Raw genomic sequence first — 27,698 nt, 5'->3', positions numbered from 1 at the left:
TGAGAAATGAGTGGAAACAAGGACATTCCCTGAGACAATTGTTGCCTCAAAGTGAGCATGTAGTATATGGGGTACGAGAAAAATGGGGGAGACAGAATAGAAATACTCAGTACATTATGTAGTGTCTAGTGTGTATGAGAGAGAGAGAGAGAGAGAGAGAGAGAGAGAGAGAGAGAGAGAGGGGGGTGGGGGGTGGGGGGTGTAGTTGCATTTTTTTGTTAGTGTTAATTTGTGTGGTGGACCAGCACATGGAAATAATTACATTAAATCCTGTTTCCTCGGCTACAGCAGTATATCTACGTCATTATTTACATCCGAAACGAAAAAAAAAAAAATCTCCCGGAACTTCCGCTAAATTGAACGGAAGTAGGTACGTGGCCGCTTCAGCTGACATTCTGCATGATGGCGACAGAGGTTCAGAGCGGCGACCTCGACAATGGCACTTCTAGCCGGCTCGAAGTCTCCATCGACGGCCTCACCCTCAGTCCCGATCCGGAGGGCGAGCAGGGACAGGTGGGCGAACCGGACCCCGAGCCCGCGGGACCCGAGACCGGCGAGCCGGGTGCCGCCGCGGGCGAAGAAGATGGGGAGGAAGGCGAGACTGCCAAATCTACGATAGAGAGGAAATGGGGCTTTGCTTTGCAAGAGCTTTACGGAATGGCCCTGAAATTTTTTAAAGGTATTTTATATTGGCGATCACCGTAAAGGCTTACCGCATATGGCTAGATGGGTTTGAATGGTACGTTAACGTTACATTATGAGATGAATCGCTCGCTAGCTGAGGTTGGGATAGCTAGCGGTTTGCTAGCTGCTGTCACCGCCGGGCTCCTGTTGTCATGCGAGCCGCAGCATTAGCTACTAGCCAATGTAGCCAGCAATGCTAACAAGCTGCTAGCAGGCTGTCTAAAGCTAAATCAATGCTTTGATGACGGCAGTTAGCCACACATATAGATAAGTTACACGATCAAGGTATCCGCACCGCTGCTTGCCTTGGCTGTGGCCTGAGCGCATATTCACCCAGACTGTTGGCTGTACTCTGGGTTTAGCCAGGGTAACTTGACATGTCATGAGTCAGTAAGTCATGCGACTGCTCTACATAGTTAGTAATCTATGAAGCTCACCTTCCTGAATGAATAGGGACTCGGTGATTTGTTTGGGAAATTTACGTTGACAGAAACACACAATCCGCTGCCATTCATTGCCCCGTTGGCTGCGACTGAAGGGGGGTGTGCATGTAACTCATTAGACACCGACAAGTCCCTGCTCTAGCTGTAGTAACGTTAGTTCCTAGGAGAAATGTGTACACATGAGCAGTGTAAGTCCCAGCTCAACTTGTTAAAAACGGTTTCCAGTGCTCTCTCAGGCCGGGCTGTGCAGTGCTCACAGGGCTTAGTTACTACTCGCCTGTGTTTTACAACCTAATTGCCTCCTGTCTACACTACTCCCATGCTGCTACTGCTCTTGGCAGAAAATCAAAGAAAAAGTGCAAGTGGATCACTTCTTTTTGTGATCTGCATGCATTCAAACTGGTAGGCCATTCCACCTGGAAAGTCTGAGCTAACAGCATCACTTCAGATTTTCTATTCACATATACTACAGTCATACAATTTTGCATGCTGTGCATTCAGTACACATCTTGAAGAATTTATGCTTGCAATACATCACTATATTTGAGTTTATTTGAGTTCTTTTCATCTCACTCAGATTTGACAGTGAAGACTAGGTTATTAAAGCAGCACAGCTTAACCAACATGTAGCAATTACTCTGATCTAAACCTACTAGCTTGTCAGCCTTAGAGGAAGTTTGCTAAATGACAATCATGCCTTTCTTGCCCCGCCTTACCTGTAGAGGAAAAGGCCAAGTAATTCTCCAACAGAAGGTGTATTCAACGGTCACTTTGCAAACATCCTGAGGTTCATGAGTCAGCCATTTTGCACACTGGCCATTTTTATTGTTTTTATTATAAGAGCAGAGTACTTCAGATGACATGAGACTATGCAAACAGGTTCTGCACCTGGTTGCCTCCCTGTGCAATAGTAATCTGTGCATTGTATTTTTAGCTGGCTAGGGTTTGGCCTTCTGCCTTGTGTTGTATCGACATATCTTACCTCATTCGATCTAGTTTGAATAGAGGCTTCACTCTGGGCAAAGTGATCTTGGCATATTGATTGTTGTTAAATTTAATGCTTGTCTGTGGAGGCATAGAGTGTCTAGGCTTGCTTCAAAGAGCACAAGAAAAAGTGTAGTTGTTGTTATGTACCCTGTAGTCTGGGAACAAACAGAGTATGAAACCTTATATGCTACAAATGTTGCAGCTTCTACATTGTACAAAGAAAGGTGTAGGCTAGGATATAAGCATTCACTAGCATTTCCCACTGCATAAACTCTTTCACTGACATACAAATGAATGTTTCCATGTTCCTGTTCTCAGATAAAGATGGAAAGGCCTTCCACCCGACCTACGAGGAGAAGCTTCGGCTGGTGGCTCTGCACAAACAGGTGTTACTGGGCCCTTACAACCCAGACGCCTCGCCGGAGGTGGGCTTCTTTGATGTCCTGGGCAACGACCGCAGGTAACCTGAGCTGACAGCTCTCTGTGTGGGCGTGTGTGTCCGTGCGCGTGACCTTTGAACTCTGGCAGGCCATCCAGCCTCAGCGCTCCGCTGTGTTTCAGTAAACAGGAAACGGCATAGAGCAGAGCTTTCTCTCTCTTGCTCTGTCCCTCTTTCATTCATTAGCTCGCTCGCTCTCTCTCTCTCTCACTAACTCACTCACACACACACACGCCTGCCCATTCAGTCCATTTCAGAAGGCATGAGCAAACCTTTGACATCTGTTATTCCTGCCACGCACTCACTAATTTTCATTTGTAAAAGGTTCACTTGTGCACAATGTTGTTCTCTTTGTGCACAACTCAAAATTGTTTTTTATGGAAAATTGGTGGTGATTGCTAAAATCATCACGTTTACATAGATTTTCTCTAATGTTCTGGGATTAATTAAAAGCTAAAACTAATTTCTATCATTATGTTAGGTATGACTGCTTCAGACATAATTTCCCCTTGTTTTTATCTATTCTTTGAAAAAAAAAACCCAAGTCAAAGAACATTCTGACAACTGCGACCCAGTGTGTCCAGCTGCCTCTCTTGTCTGTCCTCACCTCCCACCTCACTCTGTCTGTAGGAAAGAGTGGGCCGCCCTGGGGAACATGGAGAAGGAGGAGGCCATGGTGGAGTTTGTGAAGCTGCTCAACAAGTGCTGTAACCTCTTTGCTCCCTACGTCACCTCGCACAAGATCGAGAAGGAGGAGCAGGAGAGGAAACGGTAAGGTGTCCGGCCTCAGTTCCCCTGAGGAAGATGCACCCCGCTACAATGTCTAAAAACAGACTCAGGTTCAGTTTGTCCTATATGCAACTGGCAAAGCAGCATTTCTTCTGGGTGGATGGGTTATATCTGGCACTATTATATTCCCTTGTTTGTGTTTCTTGAAAGCTGTAGAGTTTACTGTGACATGGCTTTCACAAAACATAGGAAGGTATTTTATGGACAGAAGGTTTATGATTTTTCATCCGCATCATTTTCATCCCTCACTTCTCTCCGTGTCGTTCTCTAGGAAAGAGGAGGAGGAGCGCCAGCGGCTGGAGGAAGAGGAGAGGGAGCGGCAAAGACAGGAAGAGGAGAGACGGAGGCGTGAGGAGGAGGAGCGGCTGAAGAGGGAGGAAGAGGAAAGGAGGCAGGCAGAGGAGGAGAGGCTACGGGTTGAGCAGCAGAAGTACGTGTGTGTGTGTGTGTGTGTGTTCATATGTACTTGGGCTTTGGTGAAGGGAAGGGGACGCTCTGCACCAGCTGTAACCCCAGTATGACACGCTCCTACGCTCCCCTCCTTCAAAGTCTTAATTTAATGTAACATGATGCATTATTGATCCCCGTAGAGAAATTATTTTTTCACCCCCTCTCAGCGACAGAGCAGCACCTCTTCAGTGTCTTGCTCAAGGACACTTCAGCGGGACGGGTGCTTGGCTTGAACGTGGGTCCTCCAGTTGAAGAACCGTCTCCCGACTCACCACACCACCCCACTGTCTTGTTTTCTGTCTACACCTCCTCACTCTCAACCCGCCTCCCCTTCCCCCTATTTCCATCTTCACTAACTCCATGCCCCTCTTCTGTTCCACAGACAACAGATCATGGCGGCGCTGAATGCCCAGACGGCGGTGCAGTTCCAGCAGTACGCTGCCCAGCAGTACCCCAACAGCCCGGAGCAGCAGCTGGGCCTCATCCGTCAGCTACAGGAGCAGCACTACCAGCAGTACATGCAACAGCTCTACCAGGTCCAGCTGGCCCAGCAACAGGTAGGGGCGGATTGACAGACAGAGGGGTAGACATGGATGCAAGTGTAAGGCTGCACTGCACAATTAATTGTATATCGCGATTTTAGACTCCGCAATTAATAATTGTAGGCGATTGCCAATATTGAAACATTCCATTTTAATTCAAACATGAATTGGAGAAGATGAAGAGCATGGTCTGAAATGAACACCCGCTACTAAATCAGTAAGGGCCGGGCGCCCCGGTGGCTCACCGAGTAGAGCGCGTACCATAAGGCTCAGTCCTTCCCGCAGCGACCTGGGTTCGAATCCAGCCCGCGGTCATTTGCTGCATGTCCCCTCTCTCTCCCATACCTTCCTGTCTCTCTCTCACTATCTCTCTGTCAATAAAGCATAAAATGCCAAAAATAAATCTTAAAAAAAAAAAAAAATTCAGTAAGGGCCACCTGCCACACTGGCTGGTAAGGTTTTGAGATAACATTTGAATGGTTTCGTTATACAGTTGGTAACATTATTCCCATGTGGCGACACATAGCAGGTGTTAGGCCACTAAAAAGAAAAAAACCAAGACTAAGACAAAAAACATGCATTGTATAAATGAGTGAGCAGGGTTTACATTAAAACTCACACACTAACTGATTCTGTACACAAAATAGCATTGAAATGGGTAGGGACATGAAAAATGTATATTCATTAATTTGGCCGGTAAATCGATTTGTTCATTTCGGACACTGTTCAAGATGTTGATACAAGATGCAAAAAGAACAATAAAATCATTTTGTTCCTCAAATAATCAAGACTAATAATTGTGAGTGCATTATTGAGCAAAACAATCAGCATTATCATTCTAGGCATACTCTCACAGCCCTACATGCATGCAGATGTTCAGGTCTTATGCTAGCAGCAGCACAGGTCCAGTGCTCCAGTTCCTTCCACATGCAGCATGGTTTTGATTTATCTCCCTGGCTTGGTTTACAACATCTTGAGTCAGTGCCCTCTCCCTCTCCCTCTCGCCCCAGGCGGCCTTACAGAAGCAGCAGGAGGATGCGGTGGTGCAGGCCACTCTGGAGGCCAGCAGCTGCAGCAGCGGCGAACCCGGCCCCGCCTTGGCCTTGGCAGCAGCGCCGCTGTGTGCAGCGTCGCCACCAGCTGGCGAGGAAGCCCCTACCGTCAATGGAGGCCAGTCGGATTCCTACTCAGAGAGCATGGACCGGGAGCCTGAGCCCGAGCCTGCAGAGGAGGTCTCAGAGAACGGGCCTTTACTAGGTTGGTGGGCCAGGTCTCATTAAGACACACACGTACACACACTGACTGTTGACTTCAACCAGAAAGAATCTGCATTATGTGCTGTTATGCACAGCTATTGGGTGCAGAGGAGGGGGAGAAGGCTCTCTGTCACACAAACAAAGCTTTGTACCAAACCAGAAACCCTATCCTTATCTGCTGTGTCCTTGGTGATGTGACCCTGGAGGGCAGGGAGGAGATGAGCGGGGACAAGTGATACATGATAGTCTCTCCCCAGCCTGCTGACCGGTTTAGGTATCGTCCGTCCAGTTTTTGCTTACAGGCGAGTGAGCACTCATACCAGAAATAAACAAGGCCCTGGCTTGATTCCAGACCACAAACAAGCATCCTTCACCCAACTAAATGTGCTGTGACTGCTCATTCTGAATGTAATGTTTAACAGCGGGAGGATAGATGGATAGAAAAGTAAGATTAATGTCCAATTGCAAAAGGAAAATCTTTACCATGATTCACATGTGCGCATGCATTCATGCACGCACGCAGGCACACCCAGCATAGACAGACGGCATACTTGGCCTGTTAGTCTACATAGCATAAATCATGCTGTTTTGACATTTAAAGTCCATGTGTAAGAAATCAGTTATCTTCTGTGATGAAATTTCACATTTATCAGTTCTTTCTATCCAATAGGAACCCTGTGTTAGCATGATGAAGATGTTTTTATCTTATATCTTTAATAAATAGTCTTTATCTTATTGTATTTTTTATCTCAGCCATATTCTTGCTGCAAAGACCCAGTTTCCCCTCAAGAGATCAATGGAGTTCATCTTAAACTTAAAGCATTAACATAGAATATGAAACCTCTCATCACAGCAGACTCCCCGCCGGTGATAGCTGCTCCCTCCATGTGGACGCGGCCGCAGATCAAGGACTTCAAGGAGAAAATCCGGCAGGACGCCGACAGTGTGATCACGGTGGGCCGCGGCGAGGTGGTGACGGTGCGCGTGCCCACCCACGAGGAGGGGTCCTACCTGTTCTGGGAGTTCGCCACGGACTACTACGACATCGGCTTCGGGGTCTTCTTCGAGTGGACGGACGCCGCCTCTGCCTCGGTCAGCGTGCACGTGTCCGAGTCCAGTGATGAGGACGAGGATGATGAAGGTGAGGCGTGGGTGGGGAGTATGTACGAGTGAGACTGCTAAAGATATTCAAGCTATCAACCTAGTTGTATTTTGCACACCTATCATCTATGGATCTTTTGCTATTTATCAGCTTAATTGTACTTTGCACATTAGCTGTTAAGCCTAGGTCAAACTACACGACTCTTAAGTTCAGACTAAATGACCGGTCTGATTGCCATCCCATCAGGAGGCTGTTCACACTACACGACGGGACAAAGATAGGGCGTCACACACATGAAGATGAGGGATCACACACTAACAGATTCTGTCGTTCAAAAACATTTTCCCGTTCGTCCACAACAGTTCACTGTAAATGCAATTAGGCCTACAAAACAGGTGTTCTGTTGTTTCTTGCTTTATGGTACAGAAGCTACAGTTTACATTTACATTACAAATGTATTGTGAAGTGACATTATTACAAAGGTAACATTGACTTCTTTCACTTAATTTGTAATTGGATACTTAGGTGGGCTGATCCAGGCTCGCTGCCATTTTATACCATTTTGTATCAGATTTTGTCCTCCAAATTAAATTGCATAGCAACTTATCAGGAGTGGAGCTGGGAAACTTGCTGATATAAACTATCTATGAGTTGGTGGAGGTGTTGTTAAAAGTGACTTCTCTCTTGGTTCGTTTTCTTTTTCTTCCCTCTTGAACTAACTTCCCATTGGCTGTTGCCAGTGCCACTCTCACATTTCGGTCCTGTACCGCTTCACACTAGACGAGCCTGACCAGACAAAATCAAACATGTTTGGAAAAAAAGCAGATCGGGCCATGATATGACCAGAGTGCCCCCCCTGCAGCCCCGACTAGCCCAGATTCAGATTGGGTTTAGAATCTGTGTTAAAATCGCCTAGTGTGACCTGGGCTTCTACCCTTGAACAGTTCTTCAGGTCTGAATGTATACCGCACCTAGTCCTGCACCTAGTATGCCAGTCTGGTATTGTGTAACAGTCTTGTATTGTGTTCGCACCAATTTAGCCAGGTGAAATTTTGGGTGCGCCAGTTGCACTTGGCAAATAAAAAGCGAGTCTGATATCTGATGTGGTTACCATGGTATAATGGTTTTTGATGTGTTGTTCAATGGCTCGGTTCTTCATGAGTAGGCTTTGTTAGGATAATGATAGCAGTGCACAGATAGTCAAGTGGTTAATTTCCCTGCTTCGTGCCTCTACTGGCTTAGTATCAAACCCTGCCAGAGCTTTCTCTCCTGTCTCTCTCTTACTCTCCGTCCCTGGCTATAATATAGCCATTTGAAAAGGTGAGAGACTCATTGGTCACTGCTTTGTTTCTCTCCTTCTTTCCTCCATTGACTTTATGTATCGTTGTTTTTCGCCCACCCTCAGGTGACCCCCCTAATGAGGAGGAGAAGGCCAAGAAGGAGGCGGGCAAGCCTCAGGTGGACGAGATCGTGCCGGTGTACCGGCGGGACTGTCATGAGGAGGTGTACGCCGGCAGCCACCAGTACCCCGGCCGCGGGGTCTACCTGCTCAAGTTCGACAACTCCTATTCGCTCTGGCGCTCCAAGAGTGTTTACTACAGAGTCTACTACACCAGATAAGCCTGAACACAGACACCGGGGGGAGCCAAGGAGTGTGTATGTGTATGTGTGTGTAAGTAAGTGTATGTGTGGGTGGGGGTGTGTGTGCGCAGCGGCAGCCTGTGTGCCTGTGTGTGTGCGACGGAGGAAGCGAGGCCAGATCTATTCTGGACAGAACCACCAGAGGGCGACAAAGAGACACGTCTAGAGCTCTAGTTCGGAGATTGGACTTCTATATATGTGTGTGTGGATGTATGTTCGTATGTCCCAGGATGCACCCATGCTAGAGCCTCTCACTGAGCCCTTTGAAGGAGCGTGTGTATTCCTGTAGTGTATTCACCACCTGTCCTTGCTGCGCTCACATAGAGACCAAACTGTAGGACTTTGCTCTCATATTGTATTTTACTTCTTTTCACCCCGGGCCCCTTCTATGTCACCATTGAACCCCCTGGCCCATACTGTCCGACGTGGCCTTCCGGCTGCTTCTGCCCCGAGTGACGCTTTCTTAACCTCGAGCTGAAACCGGACTAGTCCAGGTTTCCTGTCGGGTGGTAATAGTGGTCGTTTGTCCCACGAGAACAGAGGTACTCCAATGTTGAAAATCAAATATTACAGATGCACTACAGAACACTGCCTTTGTTCCACAGAGGCTCTGGGCCTCAGAGTCACACACACTCACACACACATAAGAAACACCAGTGTACACAAAGTTAGTCACCCCTCTAGTTGTAAAACAGTAGTCCCACACTCTCTTCCCTACCCCAGCGTGTGTATAATATGCAGATCTGAGAGGATTGCATTGGTGGAAGCGGTGCGCTTCTTCGCTTCTCACCGGACAGAAACCGTCTATTCATCACCCTCATTGCTTGATGCAATCCTCTCAGATCGACAGAAGTGCACCAGGAGTAGGTTATAGGATTCTTTTTGGGGATTTGAGTCTGCTGACTTGAGCTTATGAAGGACGGACAAGAAGGCATTTTATGGTTTAGGGTGGGCAAAATCGGTCAGGGGTGTAAGGGAGTGAGTACACAATAACATGCACATGGGAAAGTATGGTTGAGGGCCTTCCGGTCCTGCAAAGTCAAGCATCTCAGTATGGGATACAGCGTAAGAGAATGAGATTGTGTCTAAAAACAAAGCATTTAATAAATATTTATTATTCTCCCTTTCTCTTAGGATAGATATAATTTTTGTGTCTGTGCGATGCTGTTTCAGTTTATTTCATCTCCAAGCAGTTGCCTCAGTGCTTCTCGGGGGCCATGTCCCCTCTACTTTTCCACGTTTTCTTTCCCACATGATGACTTAGACGATCTAGAGGATGACCGCATTAAGTCATCGGCTATCCAGATCTCTTGCTCATCAGGTCATATCAAAAAACAGAGTCAAGGAAAAGAAGCTAGTTAAAAGTATTGGGACAGATGTCATGTTAATGTCTGAGGTTCTGCTGTTGATCACTCTGTGTAGTGTCTGTCATGTGGAGATGCTATGTTGAGTTATGACACATGTGACAGCTAACAACTCAAAATTCATATTCCATGTTTGTTTCGGGGTCATGTCACTTACATTTCTACAGTGCTCAGAAATTGAAAATCCGTAACCCAAAATACACAGTATTTCTGTACCTTTCTTTCTTTGTGATATGAATCGACTGAATTGGTCATCTCAAATATGGTATCGTGAAAAAACAGAGACGATGTAGACTCATTCTCGTGTCTTGGGTGACGTGGTTGCTTACTAACTCAGTTGTGACATCTAAGTGAATATAAAAGCTGGATTTTAAACTTTTTTTTGAAATTTATTTCTTTGCCACAATTTAGTCGTGTTCTGTTGTTTCACCTCACATCGCATTTGCATGCTTTGTGTATCACTTGTCCAAAACCTACCACCTTAGGTGCATTGTCAGCAATGCTGTATGAACTGTGTTCTATCTACTTCTGAAAGATGGTTGCTGAATGGGGAATCATTCATGTTTTTGGGCTTGGTCCCTGTTCAGTGGACGTCAGAGACATTTGGTTTCACTTTATCACACTGATCGAGCTGAGGATTATTGTACATTTTTGTTATGTGTATATGCAACCGAAGTTTAAAGACACTGAGGCTGAATAACTTGCATCTAATCCCAAGCCAAATTAATGAATCCTCCAGTGTCCTTGCTGAGTGTCAATTGGTCAAAGCATATGAATCGGAGGTAGGTCCTGCCTCTTGTCCATACAATGAATTGTGTAACAAAATGTCACTACCTATGGTATAGCCAAGCCATTAAGTTCAAGAAATACCCAATATGTTCTGATGTGTAATGTTCTTTTTTCTGAAGTACTTACTGCTCACCAAACGGTGTTGAGATGACTTGTTCAAGCCTTGTATGTAAATAATTCTATAAATGAGTTTATGTATGGGTTTTTAGATGTGGGAGAAGGCCATGGGTTTGAGAATCAATGCACTGTAAAGTATGGTGAATGAGATATATGTACATTTTACCCCAAATGAAAGTCCAAAACTCTTCGGAAGTGTAAAAGTGAAAGACTCTATTGACATGACAGAAAAGCTCATCTTTTTGTATTGCTTTGACTTGTTTGGATCTCTTATGAGTTGGAAGATCTTTTTGGGCATATATTTAATCTTGATTAAACTTATGTTCATCTCTAGTACTGGACAGTTTGTCTCTTTCTTTCCATTTTCATTCTTTGAATTTCACACTGTTGGGGTTAATTCTGAAGTGTATCTTTTGTGCATTTTAAGTTTCCTTAGATCTTCACCTTCACCACCTCGACCGAACATCTAAGGAAAGTTGCGGTTGCCTCCCTTTGGCCTCCTGGGTTGAACCTTGACCTTGACCTCATACTGAGGGGGAGGCCTCTTTCAGTTCGGTTTGCTGAGAAGAAGAGAGATTTAAAATTAGATATAAGAAAGTGCCAACATGGGAATGTGTGAAGCCACCAAAGACTTCCTTCGAACAACACAATGGCCTTGGCGTGGCGTTTTTTTTTCCGCTGGCGGTGAATGTGTCATCCACACGCTGTTTTCCTGTGCGACACATTTTGTGCTGAAGGCAGGAAAAAGTGCGGATGTTACTCATATTCGGAAAACAATCTGCGTTGTCTGTCATGCGTTTCAGAGTGCATGTGGGATGTTACAACAGAGAAAGGAAGAGGCATCAGCGGTCCAGAGGACAGCTGCATCAGCTCTTCCACTGTACTGTTGAGTAACTCTTCCAACTGTTGCCACAGAGAGCATAGTAGCCGAACAGGAATTTGAAGATTTCCAGTTAGTTGTGGAATGAGAAAACACTGGCAGTGGAAACAAGTCACTCACAAGAAATGGATTAAATGCCACATGCAGCACGCATAGTGCAGGAGCGTGACAGGCAGCTTTTGAAGTTGCTGTGTTCACTTTAATACACCAGGGGGCATATTATGTTCAGTCCAGACACACGTTTTGCCAACTGGACATTGTCAACCACTATTATTCAAAAGAGTGTGTCACTGAACTTGTGGCTTGTATTCTGTTACTGAGCTGGGAAACCACTGATGAGAGTTTGCTGTCTGGAATTCAAAGAGCAATGGTAGGAATGCTGGACGGTGGACACTGGCCCTGGACAAACATGCCTTGCACACACACACAGATAATAAATCAGAGACAAGTGTTCACACAATGTGTTGTCCAGGGGTTATTTTAAAGGGTATGAGTAACATTGTTCATTGACAGAGCAGAGTACTGTGCTCGCCTCTGTCGGCAGGCCGCTGGATTATTAAACTCATTATAAAACAGATAGTTCCGGTCCTTCGTTCTGATTGGCTGAGTCACGTTCAAAGCCGCTGTAAAATACCCACTAAACGCACACCTCTGACCGCATAACAGCTCATTGAAATATTAATGCGCTAACCGAAAATCACTACTCACACCGGCTGGCTAATTATGTGTCGCTTAGCAACCACTGTGCTTAGCTACTGTTGAAAAACTATATTGCTTGGCGGAAGAATAACTAAATTATTATGGAACAGATTGAAAAGAAAAGATTTACTGAACATTTGCGTCGTTCCTTTTTATTAATACTCGTGTAGGCTTCAACGGCGCTTTTGCTCCAAAATCACAGGAAAACACGACCTTTCGTGGCTTGTTGCTCAGGCGAACATTAAGAACGCCTAAATAATGAGATTTTGCCCTAAGGGACCCTGTCTGAGTATATTTTGCTGTTAGCTATGACTTTATACAGCTTTATAGGTCTATAACTGCCTAAACTGTAGGTGGGGATTTTAAACCTATGAACAAAATAGTTAGTCTTGTTGGGGGTAAAATATAAGTGCAATTAAACTACTTAGTTTCTTGGGAACTCCACTCTGGGAACTATTTTCTAGAAATAAAGAAGAAAACGGGTGCAGTAGAGACAAAATCCAGTCCTGGTTTTCCACCAAGCCGCTCCACTGACTGCAAAGGGAAGCAGGTAAACTCTCATCCCTTCCAACTGATCTGTATATCTGGCTCCGGTTCCAGTTGCTACAGGTGGTTGTAGTTTTTTCCGGGTTTTTACTTGTACTTTTCCCCACTTTTCCTTCAGTTGTGTTTTTTTTTCCTTTTCTTTCCAGTCTGCACTCTCTCTGGTTGAATTTGAATAGACTTTGGGAGGCAACGTCTCCAGTATACAGCAAAAAAACTCCCATGCTTTGAAAAACCAAAATATGGCGGGATGGAAGGATTATGCAGCCTCGCAAACAATACCAGCATCGGAAAAGGAGTGCGTCTTGGATTTGTTTGAAAGCTGTAAGGTTGTGAGCGTAGTTTGAAGTGTTTTCGGTCCCACTGGAGTTTATTATTATTAAATAAATATGCCCTTCCACCAGAGGAGCGTTGAGCCGCGGCGTGTTGGTAGGTTGTCGGCGAGAGATGGCTGGATACCCGTGGAAGAAACCGGGAGACGCAAATTGCGAAGACCCGTTTTATTCTCGTCTTTGGACGAGGTTAGCTGTCATACAATGACCAACATAATTCACCAACTTTCCGACCTTTCTCGACATGCCAGCGACATCTTCCTGGGGATTGAGATGGAGGCAGGGCTGGTGTTCAGAAGATCCTGCAGGATTCAAGGACGCCTGGAAACTCTGCAGACTGAAATCCGCAAGTTTGAGCCCAAGAAAATCAAAATCCGTAAGTTTGCAGTGCTGCTGGTCACTTGCTGGTGTAATCCAGAGATGCCCATAGCCTTACAGCAAAGGAAATTATGTATTGCCTGCCTTACCATGCCAAAGAAAGGCAGGTTGAGATCCGTATCCCTTGCGAAAAATAACTATAGTATAATTTTTAGAAGTCTTCAAACATCACAGCAAAACTACAAGTCCCTATATGAACAGGAATATTAAAGTGATACCACATGAGTCACTATAAACTCACTATAAAGTCTCTCTACCACAGACACACTAAGTCTGAATGTTATAGTGATTTATAGGAGATAAAAATACAATACGTACGATAAGATTACGAGAAGACACTATTGAATACCACAGACACATTAGTTCCCCACATGAATAGCAATATTCTAGTTATTTTTCGCTTGGGAAGTCATTGATTTGTTATTGTTTATCTGTTACTGGCAGTTGTGTTTGTCTTTTGGGTCATCACTGTTCAATCATAACAAGATCAATATGCTTTGGAGAGATGTTGGACAGATCCAAGGTGGTAGTCACATTTTGTCAGATGAATGAAAGGGGAGGGAGTGACCAGTGTCTCCTAAACACATGGCTGTGTTTGTCTTGGATTTAGACTTATGTTAATGCGGGCGTTGAGTCCTGTCAGGAATGATGGATTCCCCCTCAATGCTCAGACCATCTGTGTCTAGGGCTTCAAAGGACACTGGGATCACAGGGAGGCATCGCAACCTCTTTCTCCATTTCTACTTGCTTTTTTTATGCTGGTAAATGAAGTTTGTCCTGTCAAAGATCAATGGAAAATCAATCCCCTTTGCTTTGCTGACTTTTGTGGTTTTTCATTGTTTGTGTTCTCATCCTGTAAAGCTGCCTCCTGTAGCCTCACACACAGCAGTTGCGTATTAACCCAGACTTTGACTCATACTATGGCGGCTGTGCCAGCTAAAGATGGAGAGATAGGCCTGTCGTTTTGTCTGCTCTGATGTCTGTAAGTTCATATCTGCTTGATATGGGCTGGCTGAGCAACTTCATGCCGTTGCTTCCTATTTAATAGATTGCTTTGTGCTTATGTTTACAAATAGTTAAGTGATCACATTTCTCTGTTGATTCCCTCCTTGGCTCCTTTGTTTATCTCATTTGCCTCTGAAGTATGTTGCAAAGTAGGATTCAGAAGACTAGCCCAAATTCCACTGAGGAACGATCAAGAGGGTTTAAGCTCATGACAAAAGAGGCCTGACTCATTGCTTTTTGGTTCCTTTGCTGTCCTTCCTCCTATCTTTTCAACCTCTTGTTCCCTCCCTTGACTTTGGCTATGACTCACACACGCACACACACACACACACACACACACACACAGAGAGACACACTGCTCACATGGTTACAGGGAAATGATAAGCCGAGCAGACAGTGCCCAGACACAAGCGAATGTGATGTATGATGAGCAATAGATGTAACACGCACGCTCACACACACACACACACACACACTCCATCAAGTTGTGTTAGGGGGGGACCCACTACATGGCAGCTAACAGACATTTAACTAATCTCCTGTGCTATGACATGGCACAGTGCAACTAAAATGACCCAACTTGATTTCTCCTGTATTATCTGTACCTGTTGAGGTTTTAGTATATCCTGAGCGGGGTTGGGAGTTCCTGTCTAGGTTTGTTCCTTTTCAGCAGTCAGTCAAGTCAGTCCGTCAGTCAGTGAGTGGAGGCCAGCAGCTGAAGACAAGGTGTGAGAGAGGAGACTGGAATGTGGTGTGTTATGTAGCGATTTGCAGCCCCAAGGCCAGCAGTGGGTGTACAGAAGCGCTGCCTTCACATTCATTACAACACAAACATGTGTGCTTGACTATGCAGGTCTTTCTACACACACACACACGCAAACACCTGGCTCTGTATATGAAAACTGCCGTTCGGGGTTCTCCCAAGCTTTGCACAGCTAGGTACAATGAAGCGAGGGAGGCGTGTATTTGAACGTGTCATGATACAGAACAGCTGATGAAGTTGTTTTGAATGGGGTATTTGAATGAAAGTTAATGTGTAACCCGCATTACTCCCAGTCACGGAACACACATGGAAATATCAGGTCTTTTGCAGCCCGAACCACCTCCTCTTGCTCACTGTTTCACATGGTGATAACAAAGCACCTCACTGCCAGATCCAGTACTACTGTGACTAGGAATCCCAATCCTTAATGAGTCCTCATGTTAACTTTGCTGTGGGATAGTTTTGGCTAGCTAGCCCAAAGGAATGTAATAGATCATACTGTAATTGATAGTTAGCCTGTAAAATGCTAAATGTGTCTGGTCAGCCTGTTGTGTTCTTCTACTGTGGGTGTGGGTCAGGATTCATACTCTAACCTCAGCTCAGAGATGGATCACATTACTGGTGAGGGGCAAGAGAATGGCAACAAGAGGGGCCCCAAGCTGCTGGGGGACTGACATTGAGGGAAGGACATTGTGCGTGTGTGTGTGTGTGTGTGTGTGCCTCTCTCTTGTCTTTCTGTCTGTCTCCCTATGTAGTTAAAAGAAGGGTTGTAGGCAGATTGAAGTAGCACGTTTTGGACAAGATGGACAACTGGGATTTGCTCTACATGTCTGGGTGTGTGTTTGTGCCTGTGTTTGTTTTGGGCCTCAGTCTATACTAAGTCATTGTTAGTCCGTTCCTACTGAAGGGCCGGGCACCAGGGCGGAGGTCAGGGGTCATTCTCTCCAGCCTCAGAGGGGAACACCTGACACTCAGAGTCAAGAGTTTAAACAAAGTCTAGTTTGGCTAGCTTGGGTTTCCACTGCAGGCTAACAGGGGTCACCTCAGCCATGGCTGGCTAATAGGTTGCTACTGCCACACCCGGAGGCCTGACCCATTAACAACAGTAAGACAGCTGGGACTTGGACAGGGAAACTCAATAGAAATACAAACAGTGGAAATAAAAACAAGTAAAGATTCTATGCAGTCCCATGGCGCATTCCTGGCAATGACGTCTTGTTCTTTCTGAATACAAGAAGAGGATTGTGGGAAAATTTGAAGGGGTGAAGATTAGAAGAAAGTTAAATTTGCAAAATAACATACATTTTATTTCCTTTTTTTAATTAGATACTGCTACTGAGTGACCGATCTGAATTTGACTCTTGATGACCATGGCACCGTGCAACAGTGGAAAAAAGAACCGGCATTCACATTTCTCCCTCAGAATGAGATTCTTGAATAGATGGACGGCCTCTTTCAAGTTGATATCGCCCCTTGACATATAACAATTTGAACTTTTACTTTAAAGTGAACTGCGCCTTTAACTATATGTTACCCGCTAACTCCCCTCTGCCAAATATAGCGCTGGTTTGAATAGGGAGTACGATATTTTAATGTGGAAAGTAGGTCGAACAGTAGTGAAGGTTAATTGGAGTTTAGAGAGAGTTAGGGCCTCCCTGTCAGATATCTTAAGCCCACCAGTTACATACTGCTGTGAGGCTCTGAAGACACACATAGAGCAAAAAAAGACAATCTGGGGTGAACACGTGATTCCAGCTGACCTGCCTATGACCACAGTCCATCCTTCTCTCTCTCTCTTTCTCTCTCTCACACACACACACATAGTACATTCCTCCCTCTATCCCTCTCAGATATTTATAGAAGTATGTCTTTGCGCGTCCATCTTTCATCTGTAGCACACTATCATGTTTAGTGTGTGTGTTACTATGTTCAAGTTCCTCTCAAGGACCTGTGTGCGTGTGTGTTTGTGCGCGAGTGTGTGTTGATGGACATTTTTGGCTCAGTCTGGCTATACTCTGGCCATCAGTGTTTGAACATAAACAGTACTACACGATAATGATAATGACACTAAACTGCCTAATTGAGATCCAAGTGGAACAAATACAAACAAATACCAAGGCGCAGTCATGTTCTGGCCAAACTAATTATTGTTTACAGTTTTCATCACCTTCCTGTCCTGTCTGACACACACATAAACGTATACAGACACACACACAAACACACACGTTTATCCAAACTCAATCCCCCCAGTCATTATTCACTCAGGCCTGCCATGGTCCTCTCCATTCAGCGATAGAAGGCAGTCATTACGCAGCCAGAATCCACAAGTCAGTTCCCACAGGAGTCGTCCAACAAGAGGAGCCTGGCCTGGTTCTAGAGGTTGACCCGGTCCCATGAGATACAATGGGACGGGTCAGGAAGGACGGAGAGAGAGGGAGAGAGAGCTGTAGAATTCCAAGAGGTGGAGGGATACTGCCATTGAGCAGCGTCTGACTGGGACTCTGTGTGTGTGTGTGTGTGTGTGTGTGTGCGTGTGTGTGTGTTTGTGAGTGTGTACATGCAGCCGCCCTCTCTCACGCCTCCATACAGTCAGTCAGACCGCCCAGGAGGTAGAGGCGCCCTGGCTAGGGCACAGAGGAGAAGAGCGAGAGAGAGAAAGAGAGAGAAAGAGAGAGAGAGATGACTGATGAATGCAAGTCTTGTTCCTCAGCCACAACGTGTGTTTGAGGAAGCAACTAATCATCAGCAGGACAACCTTAAGCTTAAATCTCTCTTGACTTTTGTATATGTGTGTGTTTGTCTTTGTGTGTGTGTATGTACATGTATATGCATTCCGTCCAGCAGAGTATTACCATGTAAGATACTCATCACTGGAGGTGAATGAACAGACTTCAAAGACTGTCCTACAGTTCTTCCGCTCCCTAAAACTAAATTAGAGATTGATTTGCTCGTGATGCAAGGAGACTGTCAAGTTAATAAGAAAGTGGTTAAATTTAGAGTCTTACAAGTGTGTGTGTGTGTGTGTGTGTGCGCCTGTCTGTGTGTAAGCCCTAGTTTAAGCGGCATTGCTAAGCCTGTGAGAGCTGCTAGATTAAGAGTAGGGCCCGCACATGCATGGGGTATGAGGAGAGAGCGAGAGAGAAGGGGTGGGAACGGGAGGCTTCTCACTGGTCATGGGATTTCTGGAATATCCTGGAATTTTGAGAGGTGTATTCCAAACAGGGAAAATCAGGGAATTTGATGAATTCTCTGGGGAACTTGGTGAATATCAGGGAATTAGAAATCGGTCGCTCTATGGAATATACCAGAATATATTTGATAACCTGTTTCACACATTTATTACATTAGATGATGTTTTCCAGCTGTTTTTTTTATGTTGTATGGCGAATTCTTTACAGCAAACCCAACTATAGTCAAAACCAGACTGCTTAGCTCTTTAGAATTTTTCTGAGCTGAAAATCAACATTAACAAACCAAGAATAAATTAAATGTTTAGGTCATGGAAGTGCTCCGTCTTAGTTATGGAAAGTTATGGAATTTTACTTCAGGGCCACGGTGGGAACCTATGGAGGGACCTCCGCTTCCTCATCCATGTTTCAAACTTCTTGTCCTCCTTAAGTGTCCACTAAATAGCTAAATTTTGGACCCTGGTGCATGGCTTGATAGCCAGTGCCATACATAGATCTGGCTGTCTCTGTCTAGATTCAACCATGGCTGTCCACACGCGCACATGCACACACACACAGAGGCCAGATGCAGGCCTTGCAGGTTGGCAGTTGTGGGTGCTGCAGGGTAATCCGGGGCTTTACCCAGCCAGGGGGGAGATGAGCAAGATTTAATCCCCCCCACGGTGGCCTGTCCCTGGGTAAGAAGCCAGGGGTGGAGTAGGACCCCCCCTCTGGCTCTAGGATCTCTCATGTTTGGGTGTTTTTTGCCTTCTCACGTTCTCATTTACTGCTAGACACTTGTTTGCATGGAAGCATATACACATAGCTTTTTTATTAGATTAGTTATAGCATTTTTGGTATGTTGTGTATTGTGTCTCAAGTGTGTTTTGCTGCTGGAACAATTGAATTTCCCTCTGGAATAAAAATACCTTAAACAGAGACACACACGCATATACATGCATACATAGAATGATGCATTTGGAGTGCAGTTGTAGAGTTCAACTCCAGGTCATGGTCCAGATTTTACACAACTATTGTCTTCGAGTCACAATATCACAAATAGCCAGATGTTCAGATCCAATTGTATTTCCTCTGTAGAGCCAAACAAGTAGAGCTAAACCAACTGCACAGCTCAGGCTAAGTCTGCTGACAACAGATGAGATTGTGCTGGAGAGTGTTGTCATAGCTTTGTTACACAACTTTTGACCAGGCAGATTAAAGATTTGGAACTGTGCCTTTAGAGAGAACTGTGTGATACAACATTTGACAAAAGTATCTAGGCAAAATAAAAGATTAACAGAGTCTATGTGTGTGTTGTGTGCACAGGATGTGACATGATGTTTCAGCATATTCCATCGTCAATCACTCTCCCTTTTTCGCCTCGGCGTTCCCTTCCTCCTTCCCCTGTTTTGAAGTCTCTTCCTCTCTCCCCTCTCTCTCTGCTTCTCTCTCTCTCTTCCTGTTTTTTCATATGGCTTCCAGACCTCTCCTCTCTCGTCTCTGTCCACCCTCCGCACTTTGATGTCAGCCCTCATACTGCCATGCTGACCACAACAAAGACAAGGCCCCCTTTCCCCCTTCATCTCTTTCTCTCGCTCTCTCTCTTTCTATCTCTCTCTCTCTCTCTCTCTCTCTCTCTCTCTCTCTCTCTCTCTCTCTCTCTCTCTCTTTCTCTCTCTCTCTCTCTGTATATATTTGTCTCCCTCATTCTTTCCCCCAGGTGTATTTGATGTTTGTCAGGTAGGAACATTACGTTCCGACCTTTTTATTAGCTCTCTTGTTGTGTGTGTGAAGGTCCTATGAGGTGTGTACATACTCCCCGCTTGTCCTTGTGTGTACACTCAGTGTGTATTCCTATATTGTCTCTGTGTATGTGTATGTCTGTTGCTTTTGTGTGTATGAGCCTGTGTTTTCCATCCCCATGTTTTCAGCACCTCTAAGCACTAGTCATTTTTTTAACAGTTCGCCCCCATCCGCCATGTTTTTTCTCTCCCAGTGTTTGGGTGAGTGTATTTTTCCATAGATCGACGGTCACCATTTTAAACCCACATCTGTCCTTTAGACCAATGTGTGCCGCTGTGTGTAGCTCAGGCCTCAGGCTTTGTTCTCTTGAATTTATGGCATTAGAGCGCTCTGGAGATTTCACTGTTATAATAGATGAGATGTAATGGAGTTGGGTAAAATGATCGCTGTACAGGTGCCATCAAAAGAGGGGTTTCAGTTGATGTACCACGCCCTCTGGAGAGTTGTTCGCACTTAACTTAGGACCCGGTCGTCAGTATGGAATATTGACACGGTTCATTTCTGTCCTGTATTTAGCTGGGGGCCATTTATTTCATCACTGATGCATCTGATCCATTTTGTGTTTAGATAGTGTCACATAGTGATAGTTAGTTAACAAAACCAAAAACCAGCTGTTCCACTGTTCAGGTTAACTGAGCTGACTCTTCTCAAGCTACAACTCAGAGTGTTTTGGAGTAGAGACTAGGACTAAAGACAAGGCAGCTGGAATGAAATCTACCTCATCTGACCTTTCACTTTTAGCTAAGCATTACTGCATCAATCCACACCCACAATTTGTGTCTTTTTCAGATATTGATTGATTGATGGATTTATTGGTCCAATAGGAAAAAACAAAAAAAAATTATCTGATGGACCTCCAATATGGTGCCAGCCATGGTTGTTAGTGTGTTTCTGACTTTCCTGCAAAGCTTTTGTAGGCTCATTTTGTGACTCTTCACAGACCATGAAGCTGTAACTGTGTTTTGTTTAAACCGTCATCTGGTTATGGCATCACAGAGGTGAATTGGCTCTTCATCAGTGAACGTGCACGCGCACACAAACACACACACGCTATCCCTCGTGCTCACAAAATACACTGCTACTGTATGTTTGTGTGTGTATTTCTGTATGTGTTTGTGAGTGAGTGTGAGTGAGTGTGTGGGAGTGTGTGTGTGTGTTTACTTTCCACTTAAACGCCCACTACTGCTCTACTTCCTACTCACTGTGCTTTCACAAGACTAACTACGTCACTCAAAGGTGTGTGAATGCTGTTTGCTGAAGTCCTTGTTGATTCACTCAGTGTGTGTTTGTTTACGTTTGTGTAGTGTGTGTGTGTGTGTGTGTGTGTGTGTGTGTTGCTCTCCCTCGCACTAATAACATCAATCATCAGCCTTAAGTGCGAACACGCTAGCACCTTGGTGGGTGTCCTGATTGATGGACACACACCTGCACAGCTACACATACACACATACACATAATCATATATGCATGCACTCACTCACTCAAACACACACACACATACACACTCACACATAGTGACATACTGTGGCAGGTGGGACCTCATCTTACAAGAACATAAAGGCTATTGTCATCCCGCTTCTGCACTTTACTGCACTCAAGGCCTTGGAACACACTGTACACACACACACACACACACACACACTCTGCGGCTCCATGACCGCCTCAGGAAAAATAAACAGGGATTTTCAGCCACATCTGTCACTCGTGCCACTTAACCCACGCACACACAGAAACACACACACACACATGCACACAAATGCAGCGGGCGGTACGTCCTGCGGCGATCCTCATGATTCGCATTAGAGGCTGTAATGCAGTCGGTCTCTCGTCCCACTGGGCGGCAAGTCAAATAGGAAATACCGTTCTATAGACTTGGAGAATATAGACCACAGCCAGCCAGACACACTGAAGGGCTTCCTCTGCATCTGAGGTGTGGGCTAAGTGACTGTTTTACAACACGCCGCGGTTGAATTTGAGATGGAAATGACTAGTTGTATGTGCATGAGAGTCATGGGATGAGACGTTGGGATAGGGGGTGGGCTATATTTGGTTCTGCAGATAATGCCTGAGAAACAGCTGTCACTTGGGTCTTTTCAGGCATATTTTTAGACTAGCCTTGTAAACAGTCTTTTAAACATCAGCCAAATTAGTCAAATTCCCGTCCCTCAGTTGAATGAACTATGTGGTTGTGCTGAGGTTTTGTCTTGGGCTAGCAGGCATAATGGTTTGCTGTGTAAAATAAATAGGTCAGAGCTAGATACCTTATGAACCAGACTATAGGCTTATCTCATCTTCTCTGAATATGTAGGCCTGTTTATTCTATTGTATACATGCAGTGACTCTGACCCTCGCCCTCCTCACTGTTGGATGCTTGTGATGTTGGCAATGTAATGGATGTAAGCTTATTTTACTATTGCACTCATTTTAAGTTGTTCATCAGACAAATGCATACAGTGTAAATGAAAATGTAGTTTAATTTAGTTGGGATTTTTCGGCTAGGTTTCCCCGGTTCAGTGACGGAAAAGTTCCAGATTTGAGTCAGTAGGGCATATGTATCAACTATCAACAATGTTAGTGGAGATAGGGGATGGTTGTATGGGGCGGGGTATTAGGTCACTGTTGTAAAGGTGACCTGATATGTTTATTGTTGCCTCAGGGAGAAGAATTGACAAGCCACTACAAAAAAGCTGGTTAATTTTGAATGAGGCTGATAAGATTCTCTCCTCTTTGACATTCAGCAAAATGTTTGGTGGGCAGCAGGGTGGTGTAGTGAGTAGGGACAACAATAAAAATAGTGAAAGTTTCTGGTGAATTTTGGAATCCATCAGGCACTGTGGCAGCTGGATAAAAAAGTTAGTTTCCTGCCTTGGTCACCACCCTGCCCTGTGTGTGTGTGTGTGTGTTTTTTGTGAGAGAATAACGACACAATCTGTTGTCCTCAATTCCTGCCAACGGTCAAAGGATCCATTGTCAACATGTTGACCTAGGCTAGTATATGTATACCCACCCCCCATCCACCACCTCATAACTCCCTCTGCATGAATACACACACACACACACACACACACACACATCGCACGTTTATGCGGCTTTGGTCATTTCAGTTTCCTGTGGCAAGTGAATGGAAGCAATGGCATTGTCATGTCTGCAGTGTGATAAAGTAGCAAATGAGGCAGACTGTATCTAGGTTAAATATGAAACCTTTTGTCAATACTTTTCCATAACGCTTAACAGAATCAAAATAATTTTATTAAACAAATACAATAAATGTAGAGGAATTTACCTCTTTGACGGTGCAGCGACACATTGTGCTGGAATACTTACTCTGTATTTGATATTAATAGGGATGTAATATTGATATGACTTTACTAGAATGGGGAGATGATGATGATGTGATTTAGGAGGAGGATGGGATGTGAAAGATGAGTAAACTGAGGTGGAGAGGTGCATAGCTGGTGATCTGCTTAGACAGGGAGCACAGTGATGGGATATTTAGATAACTGGATACTGTTCCCGCTGTAGGACAAAAGGGTTTGGTAAACTGTATGTAAAAGTGCACACTGTTATGAGGAAAGAAGGCTGTTAGAATATGAGAATCTCTCCTACTGAACTTTATCAGGAACTCTGCATGAGCATTTAGATGCATTTGGCCTGGGCTGCTTCTGTGACTCCCAAAGCCTGTTGCCTAAAATTTAAGCGCATGTGCAAGATATTGAGTTGTAAACGGATTGAAAAGGATGAAAGGATAAGATGAAATCAGTGGTGCAGGATGACCTGGTGGATCGAGAGACTGTCCTGTAAACAAAGGTCACCAGTTCAATCCTTGCAAGAGCCAACATGTCGATCGCTGTCAAAGTGGCCCTGAGGAACTCCTAAACTCCTATCTGCTTCCTTTTTTTGAAAGGGATACATGCAGTAACATATTCCTATGCTCTTAAAGTACTTGTCTCTAAAATCACATAGAAATTTCCCGAAAAATCCCTAGTTTGTCTGGTTTAGAATAAATCACTTGCTGTCTTGGTTTGACTAAAGCCTAGATGTACTGTTGGCTCCAGCCCAATTTTTGCTGACCATTGCTATTCCAACATTGTTATGGGCCTGACTTCAACGTCTTCATGCATTCCTCAGACCTGCTATTCTGTCTCAGATTGCAAAGGGTTGAGAGATTAAAAATAAAAGACTGGTTGTTCTCTTTCTCCCCCTCTGTCAGCTGTGTTGTTTTAGTGGAGTGTTTCCTCCCTCTCTCTCTCTCTCTCTCTCTCTCTCTCTCTCTCTCTCTCTCTCTCTCTCTCTCTCTCTCTCTCTCTCTCTCTCTCTGTCTCTGTCTCTGTCTCTCTCTTTCTCTCTCTCAATTCAATTTAGTTCAGTTCAAAGATCTCAATCGTCATGAGAAGTCTTGTCTGACATTGCCATAGCAGACACATAACACTGATAACACAAACAGCGGTGATGAAAGTGATTCAGTTAAAACACACAAAATCAGTTGAATTTCTCTGTAAATTCTCTCTGTCTCTCTCCACTCTTTCTGGATGCGTGTTTGGTTTGGAGCTCTCAGCCTGCAGCCGGACTCCTTGACAGGATAATAAGAAGGAATACAGCACGTTGTTCAAGCGCAATGCACACACACACAGACACAGAGTTTGAACCTATTTATTTACTGGGCTTTACTAATTTGGCTATTAATTACTCAGACCAAATAGGCCATCATGTAACGCTTTTGTCTCTTCTTCTCTTGCCTGAGGCAGACTCTCGGCTTGTCATCGATCTCACCCCGTCTCCCAAGAACACTGGATGCTGTGTGTGTGTGTGTGTGTGTGTGTGTGTTTGTGTATCTGTGTGTGTGAGCATGGGAGAGAGAGCGTCTGTCACTATGAAATATGACATACTCCACACAGGAATCCCTATTGACTACTGAATCTTTCTGTGTAGCAAATCTAGCTGTCTGTTTCTCCCACTCTGCCTCATCCACAGAGACTTCATTGTATTTGTGCGTGTTTTGGTGTATGTATGTGTGTGTGTACATGCATGTACTTGCACCGAGTCCCTTTCCAAGCCTCCATCCATCACCATCACTACTTTATTTCCTGTGATACAGAGGCTTCACCGTACTGCATTGTGTTGAAGACAAACTGATTTGGCCTTTTCCCACAAATCAGAGATGTAGGCTATTTTTTCCCCCCTAATATTTCAGGTTTTTGGACATACAATTCCCATTCCTTTCTAATAGTAGATTACTGTTTCGCCTCATTCCTGTTTGTGTGAGTTGCCTGAACATACAGTAGAATTGCCAACCTTTTGTCTTTTCCCTGTTTCAGGTATTGTTAGCAGGCTGGACAGGCAGGGGAATAAACAGGTCAAACATGAAGACTTGAGAGTAGAGAACACAGCCAGTTGAAATGGTACTGAACGGTTTTAGCTAAACCAGGCCATTTTTTTTTGGCTTTTATCTTTTAGCCTGGAACAGTATTGTGTTAGGCATGCATGTGTGGCTGTGTGAGGGCTGGTCTAGGAGCAGATTTATGTGATGTCTGCGGTGATCTTCTCTCTTGTTGGTTCGCCTACATTTAGCCTCTGGGGTTGTAGATGTGCAAAGCAGGTGTGTGTCCTCTTATAGCAACCATATGACATTTCTCTGTTTTCCTCACTCTCCTTTTCTTTCATTGTCCTGTCTCTCTTGTTTTATTTCTCCCTTATTTTTCCCCTTCTCCCTTTTTCATGCATCCTCCATCTAGTCTCATATTGCTCTCTCTTACTCTCTCTTTCTCTCTGTCTGTCTCTATATATCTCTCTCTATCTGTCATCACCCTTCTCCGTCCCCATGTGCTGCTCCATGTCCCTCTTTCCCTCTAAGACACTATGAATCACTCGCAGTGTAAAAAAAGCCTCTAAAAAAAAATTGGCCTGGGACTATCTCACTCCATCCATTTGGGTTATTTCTCTTCTCTTCTCTTCTCTTCTCTTCTCTTCTCTTCTCTTCTCTTCTCTTCTCTTCTCTTCTCTTCTCTTCTCTTCTCTTCTCTCCTCTGTTACAGCAGTGTGGATGAGCGCAGAAAACAGTGGAAAATCCAAACCACCTGTTGTGTAATCTGTGTGTACGAAGTACTGCCTGGCACCATGCAGAACACACACATACAGTGACACACACTCACTCTCAGACACACACACACACCCATACACACACAGACACAGTGTAATGAAAGTAATAGTGTGTTTTTATGGCTGTGATGCGGTCTATTAAACATGAAAGCTGCCTGAAGGAAAAAAGAGGTTCAAGGTCTAGCCGCAGCATGCGCGCGCGCACACACACACACACACACACACACACACACACACACACACACACACACACACACAAAAGGGCAAGTAAACATGGATAAACACACAAGATGTAAGCACAGACGAACACACACACGCATACAAGACAGTAGCCCCAAAGCAGAACTGTGGAATGATAATTCTGTATTTCAAACAGGTTAAATAATACATGTCATAACTCTGTGAAGCCAGCTGTACTGTAACTCATAAAGAAAATAACTACACAACTGGGACTTATTGGACAGATTCACAGCCGTATGAAGATTTTCTTTTCTTCTAACTGGTACAGATGGCTATCCTATTGGGTGCAACTGACTAGGGCTGCACAATTAATCATATATAATCGTAAATTGTGATTTTAGCTTCTACAATAAATAATTGTTGAATTCGGCCTTATGGAAACATTTAACTTCATTGCATTTCACTTAGAAGGCCAGCTGAAAATAGATACAATGTTGATATAAGATAGTAGCAAAACGTGCAGTAAAAGAATTTGTTCCCCAAATCAATGAGACTAGTTGGGATTATTCATTGTGATCATGATATCTGTCAAAGTAATGAGGAAATCATTTTAGCCATTTGCGCAGGCCTACAACTGAATAGTATAAATGCTCTGTAATCCTACATATCTTATACATTAGAGTGTTCTTTTGTACATCCAGCTGTTTTGTCCGGCTGCATGCATGTTAATGTGTGTGTGTGTGTGTGTGTGTGTGTGTGTGTGTGTGTGTATGTGTGTGTGTGTGTGTGTATGCATGCGTGTAAGTGAGCGAAAGAGAACAAGAGAGCACATTTAGAGGCCCTCCCATGCCACACAGTGAGTGGGGATTTTCGGAGTCAGTGATGGGGATTATGAGGAATATGATTTCATACCGCTATAGAATGGCTAATCTCCTTAAACCCTGCTGTAGTCTGCACGCCCAATCCTGGTATTGCTCACTGACGGTGGCAACGGGAGAAACCGTAGTTGAATAGACAATGCACCATGGGAAACAACCTGTGTGTGTGTGTGTGTGTGTGTGTGTGTGTGTGTATCTGTGTGTGTGTGTAGTGGGCTGCCCTAGGCCAACGATACCTGTTGAATTATAAGCAAGGTGGGTGTGGAGACAGGTAATTGTGGAGCAGTAACTACATGTTACCTCAAACTGTGGTCAAATGGTTGACATTTAAACTTGTTTGTTGATATGAAATGAGTCATTTTAACCCAAGG

At 44.6% G+C, this 27,698-nt stretch overlaps 2 protein-coding genes across 2 annotated transcripts in view; both read left to right on the top strand.

Moving 5' to 3' along the window:
• Positions 1–376: 376 nt before the first annotated feature.
• acbd3 (acyl-Coenzyme A binding domain containing 3) lies at positions 377–10,936 on the top strand. The gene is made up of 8 exons (XM_071917735.2): positions 377–679; positions 2,433–2,574; positions 3,184–3,324; positions 3,614–3,772; positions 4,175–4,349; positions 5,345–5,591; positions 6,444–6,731; positions 8,098–10,936. The coding sequence occupies exons 1-8, from the start codon at positions 400–402 to the stop codon at positions 8,310–8,312; spliced, it is 1,647 nt and encodes a 548-aa protein (XP_071773836.1). The 5' UTR covers positions 377–399; the 3' UTR covers positions 8,313–10,936.
• A 1,984-nt stretch (positions 10,937–12,920) lies between these two features.
• Positions 12,921–27,698, top strand: part of nhsl1b (NHS-like 1b) — a 117,354-nt gene continuing 102,576 nt past the window's right edge. Inside the window, exon 1 of the mRNA XM_071917738.2 lies at positions 12,921–13,433. Coding sequence (XP_071773839.2) covers positions 13,115–13,433 — 319 coding nt within the window. The 5' untranslated portion in view covers positions 12,921–13,114. The remainder of the gene's footprint in view (positions 13,434–27,698) is intronic.

The sequence above is a fragment of the Centroberyx gerrardi genome, chromosome 18, assembly GCF_048128805.1.
Source record: "Centroberyx gerrardi isolate f3 chromosome 18, fCenGer3.hap1.cur.20231027, whole genome shotgun sequence".
In the NCBI taxonomy this organism is placed as follows: domain Eukaryota; kingdom Metazoa; phylum Chordata; class Actinopteri; order Beryciformes; family Berycidae; genus Centroberyx; species Centroberyx gerrardi.
This window is presented reverse-complemented; position numbering and strand designations above follow the sequence as displayed.

Bases quoted from the DNA above. Each gene is read 5' to 3' on its own strand.
- acbd3 (XM_071917735.2), top strand. From the start codon at position 400: ATGATGGCGACAGAGGTTCAGAGCGGCGACCTCGACAATGGCACTTCT. The intron at 680-2,432 runs GTATTTTATATT...TCCTGTTCTCAG, and splicing joins GGCCCTGAAATTTTTTAAAG to ATAAAGATGGAAAGGCCTTC. The intron at 2,575-3,183 runs GTAACCTGAGCT...CTCTGTCTGTAG, and splicing joins GTCCTGGGCAACGACCGCAG to GAAAGAGTGGGCCGCCCTGG.